This window comes from Castor canadensis, chromosome 8 (assembly GCF_047511655.1).
Source record: "Castor canadensis chromosome 8, mCasCan1.hap1v2, whole genome shotgun sequence".
Taxonomy (NCBI): domain Eukaryota; kingdom Metazoa; phylum Chordata; class Mammalia; order Rodentia; family Castoridae; genus Castor; species Castor canadensis.
Window position 1 is genome coordinate 45,084,790 of NC_133393.1, and position 10,461 is coordinate 45,095,250.

Genomic DNA, 10,461 nt, shown 5'->3' on the forward strand with positions numbered 1-10,461 from the left:
ATTTGAAGAGACACACAGGCACTTAACTAGGAAAAGCACAGATGGGCCAGAAAAGATTCCTGGTCAGCTCATCCTTCTCCCTCCCTTACCAAGGCATATTCTGAGAGGGAACTGTGAATATTGTAGCAAAGCAGCAGGTAAGGATGATGATTGTATCCAGTACAATTCTTTGGGAGTTTGGGTTCATGGATTGCTCTTGGCACTTCCATATGATCCTTTTCAGACTTCTGAAACACTTGCTTTAGAAATCTTTTTTTTTCTTGCAAAACAAACTGCTAGGAATTAACTTTTTAATTTTCATAAGCATGTGATTAAATATGTGTGCACATTGTGCACAGAAATAACATGAAAACTGGAGAGGTTAGAGTTCTTCTGCTACAGAATATCTTATAGCTCCTAGACCCTTAGGGCCTCAGCAGAAAGCCCAGGTGGAAAGTGGTGTGGTTTCCTGAGCACAGCATCCTTAAGGTCTTTCCATTCACTTCCTCCTTCCTTTGCTCCATAACTTTGGCTTAGTCATTTCTCCCTACTTCATCTATTTCCTTAGCTGTAAAACTGCTCACAGGGATTTGGGGCAGATCAATGAGATAACATCTACAATGTATTGTTAGCTCTTTTTTTTTTAAAGTGCATTGGAGATTGCAAAGTATTATGGAACACACTCAAACACATTCAACTTGAAAACATTTTTTCAAGTACTAATAATAACATTATACTAAAAATAAACTAAACTCAATTCTGGTAGAACTGAATGGTGGGATTATAGAAAGATACTATTGACCCATCTGACTCTTTTATTTCCATTCAGTTGCCTTTTACGAGGATGTATGGTGGACCAACTGAAATTCCAGCAAATACTAAACCAGCTCTCTCCTTTGTAAGATTCCAGAAAATGTGCACGGTCTTGTCCACTCTTGGGTCTGTAGTCTAGACCAACCCACTTACTTCTTTCTTTATTTGCTTCCTCTTCTATGAAATCCACTCTGAATTGAACTATCTTCCTGTGTCTTCTTTTTTATCATGAGTATCAGATTTTATTCTTTAGCCTTTCTGAACTTTTTTTTACTATGAACTTGTGTCTCCTAGGGGACAGGAGCTATAAAACAATTCTAGTCCTGGAGCAAACTGAGGATTAGGCAAATTTATTTTCAGGCATCTGCCTGGATACTCACCAGTCTTCTTACTTTCCTTTTTCTCTCTCTTGACTCAGAGCAGGTACTGCCGGGCCAATTACTGGCTTTTTGAGCCAAAAAACCTGAAATTGGAAGGAGTTTGAAACTGATCTTTTGGAGCCTCAGTGAGAAAGGGAATTTATGTTTCCCACAATGTATGCAGCATAAAGAAATGTCAAATCTCAGCATTTATCCAATTATATTGACATTTTTGATTCCAAATTCTGTTACATGACTGGTAATTAGGTACCATGAGCTCCTTATCATCAATGCCCACATTATATTCATTAAGGGAACCTGAACTTGGGGGAAGACTTAGACCTACTTAGGATACTGGTAAGATCCATGTCATAGTTTGCTCCCATATTCTGATATGGGAAGAAACAGGCAGTACAGTCTGGGCTTAATTTATTTGGAAATGAGATGACCATAACTATGAAACAAAAATGATGAAAGGTTGCTTTAGCTCTCTCTATAACCTGAATTCTATTCTTCATGGTTTTATGTTGGTTCCTACACAGAATCTTCTAGTTATCCAAGTTCCTTTGGCATTTAACACAGCCCTAACTTGTAACTGAAGTGACTTCTAAGACTGCTAATTCTAGTAATAAATATAGGTCAGATATTAACCTTTTCCCTTTTACATTGAAATAAAGCCCTGGCCTTTTGAGTTGGAAAGTTCTATTTGCACAGAATGCTACATTTTTGGAAAGGAGGTCAGATTTCATGAGTCTGAAATAGACATTGGATTGTAAACAATATCGCATGGACATGTGTTCATGATGTTTTTTATCCAGGCTGTGACCTAGGAGAGAAGCCACACCTCTTATGCTGCTCTAGATATTTGCCTTTTAGTGTCACCCCCTTGTCAGAGATGGTCATTGTCCTGATGCACCTGTCCTTCATTCTATTTTTGTCAGCCTCTCTTGACTCCACAGATTTCATCAATCTCCACAGAGCGATGCTTTGTCTCTTTGTTTCATAGGTAGGGTTAGCTTGAGATATTTTATAAGAACAAAGTTACTGTAAAGTTTTAGTGCTACAAAACCTAGAAACCCAGGCAAACCTGGTGCAGATTCATCAAGTTACAAATAAGCTTCCGGATCCCAGGGTATCAGTGGCAATTAAGAAGGTCCTTGGAGCATTAGTTGGGGCGGAATGGGAAAACGGATTTTTGTCATTAGAGGCGGTGTCGCCTGGTGGTCTGAGCAGAGAACTGGGAGCCAGGAACTCAGCGATCTAAGGAAGCTCTGTGAAGCCCTCCTGTGGCTTTAGGCAAGTGGCGGGGTCCCAGGAGGCCAGTCTCACCTACTTTGAATCTCCCATCTGAAGAGCTCCTTACCCAGGGCCAGGGCATACACAGCAGGAAGCCTGATTCCTTGTCTGCAAAATTAGAATATTAATACTTGCCTAAATAACAGATTAACCAATTAGTGATTAAGTGTTCTGCTGATAGAAAGCAGCAGGAGAAGAAAGGAGAAAGGGAAAAACCCAAACACAATTTTATTATTAGATGGGTTTTACTCAGCTCAGGGTTTTTCTGCTGTGTGGAGAATCTAGGGCCCACACAGTGCAAATAGCAGGGGAAGAGACACTAAACGTTATCATTATTACCCTCAGTGTGAAGATAGATGATGAAGGTGACTTCTTCCAGGTCTGAGTGAAGCTTTGCAAGACTTATACAAATCATTTTGAGTTTTTCTTTTTCCTTCAACTGTACATTTTAATTTCTTCCAGAAAAGATTATCTAGTAGATTTGAGAATTCTCAGTGTGTGTGTGTGCATGTGTGTGTGTGTGCACACGTGTGTGTGTGTGTGTACAGGAGAGAAAGAAATACATGATAATCATATAGGAATCAATAAGAAAATTCAGGAAAGTGGGGCACGCAGTCAGCATTCATTAAACTGATGCAAATTGTTGACGATATTTTATATTTTCAGTGAGAAAATTGCTCCATCAGTTTTCCCTTTGGTAAAAAAGAAAAAAGGTATTCTCATATTTCCCATTGCATGCAGTTTTTGGCTACTTTGAAGATTATTTTAAAATTAATTCACTTCGAAAAAATAGAAGGAAGTCACATTTTAGATTCTCCAAATTTAGAAAGCTTGACGTTTTGTGCACAATACCTCTGTAAGAAGATGCAGTATGTCCTTTGGGTATGTTTTGCTTATATGACAATATGAGAAATATACATTAACAGGAGGCAGTAATAGCAATGGTTACTATTTTAATACAATTATTGTATACAATATTGCTAAAGATGTGCACTAATATCTTCTTTGTTTGGTTTCCAATGTCAAGCTTAATAGGTGTCATTTCCTTCTTCCTTCCTTCTTTCTTTCCTTCCCTTCTTTCTTTTGGGTTTTTAATAATGTCCTGATACTATTTTCCCTCACAATGCTTGTCTATGCTAGCTTATTTAAATGATAAAGGGTTATCATTTTACTATATCTAAAATTTAGACCCTATTACAAGCAACATATGAAGAAACAGAATGCAAGAGCAAAGTAGAGTTCAATTATCAGACTAGTACTAGAATATAATGACACTTAAAAGACATTTTCCTCCGAGATTACAATGAAATGCCTTTGGTACATAGACTTACTAATTCATATATATATATATATATATATAGTGTATATGAATTTAGCTCTCCTTAAGTATTGACAAAATTGCTTCCATGTGTAAACATCAAAATTCATGATTTTATTTATTCATAATAATTGGGTCAGTGCAACTTGCTATGAAATGGCTAGACTTCCACAAAAACTAAGCAAGAAATCGCTCTCTTCTGGCTTAGCTTATCACTTTATATGTTTTTTTATATGTGTTGGTATCATGAAAAATTGCAGTTTTATTCTTGTGAGCCTAGCACACTGTAAATTTCAAACAAATCCAGTAGATTTCAGATACATTTTAAGGAAATACAGCTATTTACTTTGTTGTTTTGTTTTGATTTTGAGACAGAGTTTAGCTGTGTAGCCCAGGCTGACCTCTCCTGTGTGCTGGGATTATAGATGTGGTCACTGTACCTGGCTGCATCTATCAACTGTTCAAATATTGTTTCACTATTCCAGGAATGAGGGGAGAGGGATAAAGGAGAATGGTGGGGGGGTGAATTCAAATATGAAATACTTAACATATGATAAGAACCTTTGTAAATACCATAATGTACCCCTACCCAGCACAACAATAAAATAATAAACCAAAAAAACCAATTTGCTTAAAAAAAGTAAATAAAAAGTGATTTTAGCAATAAGGTAAAAAATATTAACTTTTAGTAACTAAGTGAATTTTATTATAGCTATGTATGGTTTCTTTAGAAAGTCATGAAGAATTGTTTTGACCGTTTGTTTTATGTTGAAATATGATTGTTACAAACATTCTAAAGGTTCTACAGTTATGTCCTAAGATAATGACTATTGTCTAATAATAAATTATCAAATTCCTCTATATTGTACTTCATTTATACTTATATTTTGAAACAATTAGCTTAATTAGTAATTCTTACTTCATATGGACCCTGTATTTTAAATTTATATATACAAGATAAAACAACCCATATTTTTTTGCAAATACTCTTACACATAAAGTGATTTTCAGCATTTTAGATTATTCTTGAATCTCTAAATAATTGGAACTTATGACTGTTTTAGAAAATATTTAGTTCATTATTATATTTATGTCTATCACATAATAAATGCATACATGAAATATTGGAGACTCCTTTAAAAACCCTTGGATTCTAAGTCGTCAGAAATATTTTTAAAGGTTTATTAAGTGCAAAAAAGTTGTTAAAAATAAGCCTAGATATACGAACTAAAATAAAAGGCTAAATGTTTAATGTAAACATTATGGAAGTAAAGAATTAAATATTTACTGTACAAGCAGTTGATACTGAATGTTTTAGCTTGAATAAAATCTGTTTGCTTTTAATTTTGTATATTTTCTCTCTCACTGAATTGTGACTTTGGATAGGCTATGTTATGCGGTGACCTAAATGAGGAAAAACATTTTCATGCTTTTTTAAAATTAATCTTAATAAACTATAATATTCAGAATCTTTTACATTTTTTAATATAAATAAATTGGAAATTCTTGCATTCAAAATTAATGTTTGAGATGATCAATTACAATGTATGTGATTTTTAAAATTTTACTCTATTTGGCAAGGCTGTTTAATATCAATTTCTCTAAAATGATCAAGGAATTTACTCAGGTAAAAAGGCAAGATAAATAATCCTAAATATAGTTATATCTTTTTATATTTATATATGGAAATATTATTAAAATATCTTGATATGTTTTTGTAATTGTGTCAATGTTAACCTGAGAACAAACTGCAAATACTTTTTCTTTTCTTTAAGAATTCATAGATAGTATCACTATACCATTTTAGCTTATGGAACAAATTCTTCCATAACTCTCTGAACCAATTATTTAATGATGATATAAAACAATGTAAAACACATGGTTGCTTTAGATCAGATAGTTTTCCAAATGTGTCCTATGAATTAGTTTTAATCTCACATTTCCAAAACAGTGATATAAAATCACAAAAGTTTATTTTATGTGCAAAAATCACATAAAGTATGCTGAGTGACACTTAAAAGGAATTCAATAGCAACAGTGGCTTATTTTCTGAAGCAATCTTGACACTAATGCTAAATTACAACTTGGAAACATCCAGCATTTTTACCTTTATGAGAAAAGGCTTTTTACATATTTAACATAATTCTGTGGAAAATAAACTGGAATTATGTATAAAGATATGTACACTGTAACCAAGGGGCATTGATATTCCCCTGTAGAATACTTACAATGATTTTATTGCTATTTTGTGTCATTTTCTAAAGGATATAAAATACAGCCAGTAAACAAACTAGACTTCGGATTTAAGGTGACAGCTGCTCCTTCAGAGGCAATATTCAGATATTTTATCTTAAGAGTGTTGAATATTTCACAGCCAAGTAAGGTATACATTCGCAGAAATGAAAAGACTGTGTATTTTGGATTCTCATTTTTGCTGTTGTGATGATCTCCATGGTCACCATTGCTAAATTCCAGAGAATAAATCTAAGTGTCAGTCCATCGTTCAATTAACCACTTGAGAAAAATTTACAGAAGTGATCTACTTCTTCAAAGTGCAAAACATTCTTTTCCTAAAACTATGTTGAGTCAACCTATAACTTAAAAAGTGTGGTATTTCTTCAAGCTCTATTCTAGAACTCTGCAGTTCTAATCTAATTTAAACAGACTCTGTCCATTCTTCTGATCATTGTGCTTACTGCACTCAGTGGATTAGGGCTATGGAGACCTAAAGCCTGTGTTAAGGGGACAAATGAAATCCAAATTTACTTCCAGAATGTCATTTCTATTTTATTCTTCCTCCTCCTCCTTTCCTTAGCCATGTTTTATTATGACCTTTTACTGAAGCTTTACAAAACCATATATTTTGGGCAGTTGGATATGACCTATCTCATCAACTCAATTGTAAATAATGTCAATTTCCTTTTTCCAACTTGAAACCTGAGGATATACCTACCCTGATTTGCAAGACCTGTATCCTAAGGCTTGCTTGAACCAGAGAAGGCCAGTTTTGCTTCAAATACAAGATGGAAGGAACTTACTTGTGCTGTCGCCTCACCTGCAACAATGTCACCAATGAATACTAGCTCTACATGGTCCAAAAGACTATTGACTGTCTCTGCAGACTGTATTTTCTTGTCACACAGTGATGTCTATACTTGCATTTTATTAGTTCAGAATCATAAATCTTAACACGATTGAGCAGAATCCTGAGTTAAGTCCTCAGTGATTTTTAACTTCAGCTACACAGTGTACCAGAGATAGTTTTCTCTGAAAAAGTTTATTCTGACACTTTTTTTGCTCCTTTGTGTTGTTATTGTTGTTGTTACTTTTATGGTTAGGTAGAATTTAATTCTTTACCTCTAACATTATTTCTTAAAGATAGATTCCGGACATTGAGGTTACTAGGTCAAAGTATATGAGAATGTGTGTGTGTGCGTGTATGTGTGTGTGTGTATGTGTGTGTGTGTGTGTGTGTGTGTGTGTGTGATGTATGTATACAGCTGTGTGTACTTTTGTGTATACAACCAAATTGCTCAGAAATATAAACAAATGTATAACCAAACTGCGGTGAGTGAGAAAGGCTACCCAGCATTTTGGTAGTCATCTAGGCCATAGCTACACAAACTCTACTGCTTTCTGTATGTTAATTGGATAATGTAAAGTTTGAAATGTGAGACTATGGATATCACAGTTCACTGTCCTTTTCTGCCTTTGAAAGATGCTATATGATTAGGTTGGTTTTTTTTCTTTATTTTTAAAGCATGGCATATTTAAATAGTCATAAAATCTAAGATATATGTAATGTGTTTTCTAGAAACATTTCTTCCCATTAGTCAATGCTATTCATAAAGGAAAGTATGGTCATGATATTATTAGCTTATTTTTCTAGCACACATGCCTTGAAATAACTACATAGATTGATAAAATTAAAAATATTCTAAGATCTCTTAATAAACACATTGCTGCACTTAGAAAGAGAACTCTGTGCAATACAGCACAGAGTTAATGTAGAAGAGACAACTAATAAATTTCTTTAGCAATTGCAATTGAGGCTAAATTTAGTTAAAGTTTTATTCTGTCTTCCCTAAATCCTCAGGTCAAAATATATGTGTTAATTTGATGTATATCACATGTATATGGATCATTTTACATAAGTGCATTTTGGAGACCTTATGCTGGCAGGGTCAAAGGAAATAGCTACAAATGTGGGAGCAAATTAGAAAAACAAGAGTAACTCAGAAGACTAAATGCTACTGCGCCATGACCCTGACAGTGAGAAGCTGAGTAGAGAAATGCTTTCAGAATAATTAGTGCAAATGTGAGCTAGGAGTTCTCCTTGTACCCTTTCTACATTTGTCCACCTTGTAGAGAGGCCTTCTGATTAGTCTGTTATATGATTTATGTTCTCATTAGGACATAGCAAAGTAGTTCTGAAAAACAAAATGGCTTCTGTAATCAAAGAGCAGTTCTGATAAGCAGATGTCCTTTTTGCTATCGGAGAAATTCATTCGCTTTGCTGACTTAAATGTGGATGTGGCTCCCTGCCCTTTACATGTGGATGACTTTCAGTTCTAGAGGTCACGTTCTGTGGAAAAGTAGGCCTTCAGCAGAATGCTTGGAAATGCTAGATATCTTCAAGATGTAGAGGACATATGAAGTCAGCAAAACTGGTGATTATTATAAACAGTCCAGGAATAAACCCAAACTGTGTGTGACGGGTCAAACAGGATGTTGGCATGGCTATTAGTTGTACTCCAGGATAATTAGTTTTGTATTTATAGGAACTTCTCTTGGGACAATGAGTTTCTACTAAAAGGAATGTTATCCAATGTGTTCTCCCCAAAAGTTTTTGTTTTCTATGCACTTATACAAAAGTTATCAAAGGCAAAATAAAGAACCCCAGTCTCATTTTTGTTTTTTTTCCATTTTTGGTTCCAATAGAATTAGAAAATTCACTTTTAAAATATATTTCAATTGCTTATCGTTATTATTATTATCCTGTGCTCTGTGTTACTAAATAGCAATATTACTTTGTATTTTGGTATGGTTTTTATAAAGCTATTGTAAAGGTCAGAAATAGAAGTGAACCATAACACCTTAATTATAAATTTCTGTATAACTAGAGAAATAGCATAATAACGTCATTTCAGAGGATTTGAAAGTTACAAATTTTTTCTGGGGAGATAAGAAAAAATAGTGTCTTTTGACCATTTCACCTTAATATGTCTTTGAAATGTGGTAAGTTCATATGTGCTCATTTTATCACCACATTTCAGGTTTTTGGTGACATCAGGGCTTTGAAGATTATCCCCAGTGAAGTGATCACAGCTATTGAGCAGCACATAAGTGAAATGGACACTGTTCTGGGAGACTCCTTTGATACTAACTCAAGAGAAAGGAGAAGGGTCCATTAAAATAAGAAGGTATTTTTTCTGCTGATTAAACACTTAACCGATAGCTTATGTCAGTGCATCTACTAGATAGGGGCCATCAAGTGCCATTTCTTTTTTCCTAAAGTTCCATCATAGTGTAGAAGTCATGGTAAGAAGTCCAAGTTCATTGCTATCTGTGATTGTAAATCTCATTCTAACCTTCAGTTGAGAAAGAAGAAAGCAAGGGAGGAAGGAGAGCAGGATTATATAAGGAATGGAAGGAAAGTGGATGGGCTCCTTTGTTCTTTTTAGAAAGAGTTGAAGTGAGTAAACAAAGCTCAAACCTGAGACACCCAGTTTGGGCTTGGTTGTTGTCATCTTAGAACACAAACTATATACTCTGCAAATGGGCTCACATAAATGCCTTGGGATTTTTGTTATTATTTAAACTTTCCATTTTTCCCTTGAAATTCCTTATAGAAAAAATATGAAATTTTCTAGCTAATGAAGAGACAAGGGAATTTATTTAGTCTTGGATTTATCTTCTAGTCACTCCCCTTATTTCCTCCATATGGGAGGAAAAAAAGCCCTGCCACAGAATGTTAAAATGGTGTCCCATCCCTTTTCAATTTCCAGAGTGGCCAATAGCCTCTTCTAGGCTAACAAAAATGAAGGTAATTTCCTTCAGATACTTAAGTGTCATCATCACTGACTTACTTCTTTCTTCACTTCCACTCAATATACTCAGCTTGGATCACCAGATATTTACTTCCATGCTACTAGCAGCTTTGCATGCTAATTATACACTTTTGTTTTTTCCATTAGAGCATGAGCCACCTGTGGAGAAAGAATTTTTAAAACTGTGTGCTTCTATTTGCAGAACTTAGAACAGAGCTAGGTACTCTATATTGTTCAATAAACATTTGCTTTGGGGAAGAGGTGTGAAGGCAGTGGAGGGGAAGGATTAAGGACAGGTCTGTGTTGAATTGTAATTTATAGCATAAAGAAGTTCAAACAAATTAAAATAAGGCAAGCCAGATATATTAAAACTAATTCTGTTTGACCCGTATCAGCACAAAATATTCCAAGAAGGAATAAAATTATACATGTCAGATTTCTGCATCTTCAGTCATATTTAATAAGTCAAGATGAAAAAACAAACTTAATCAAAAAGTGAAGTGATAATTTTTCACTGACTTTCCATTTAATTAACGGAAGTAGTATCAATACCTGCTTATTTTGTTGGCCTATCACATCTGTTTATACTTCCCTCACTAAAATTTAAGCCCTATGAGGGCAGGGATAGTTTTCTCCTTTGTTTACT

At 34.5% G+C, this 10,461-nt stretch overlaps 1 protein-coding gene across 1 annotated transcript in view; it reads left to right on the forward strand.

Moving 5' to 3' along the window:
- Nucleotides 1-9,179, forward strand: part of LOC109679565 (uncharacterized) — a 370,197-nt gene extending 361,018 nt beyond the window's left edge. Inside the window, 1 exon segment of the mRNA XM_074084838.1 lies at nt 9,042-9,179. Within this exon segment, the coding sequence (XP_073940939.1) occupies nt 9,042-9,179 (138 nt within the window).
- The last annotated feature ends 1,282 nt before the right edge of the window (nt 9,180-10,461 follow it).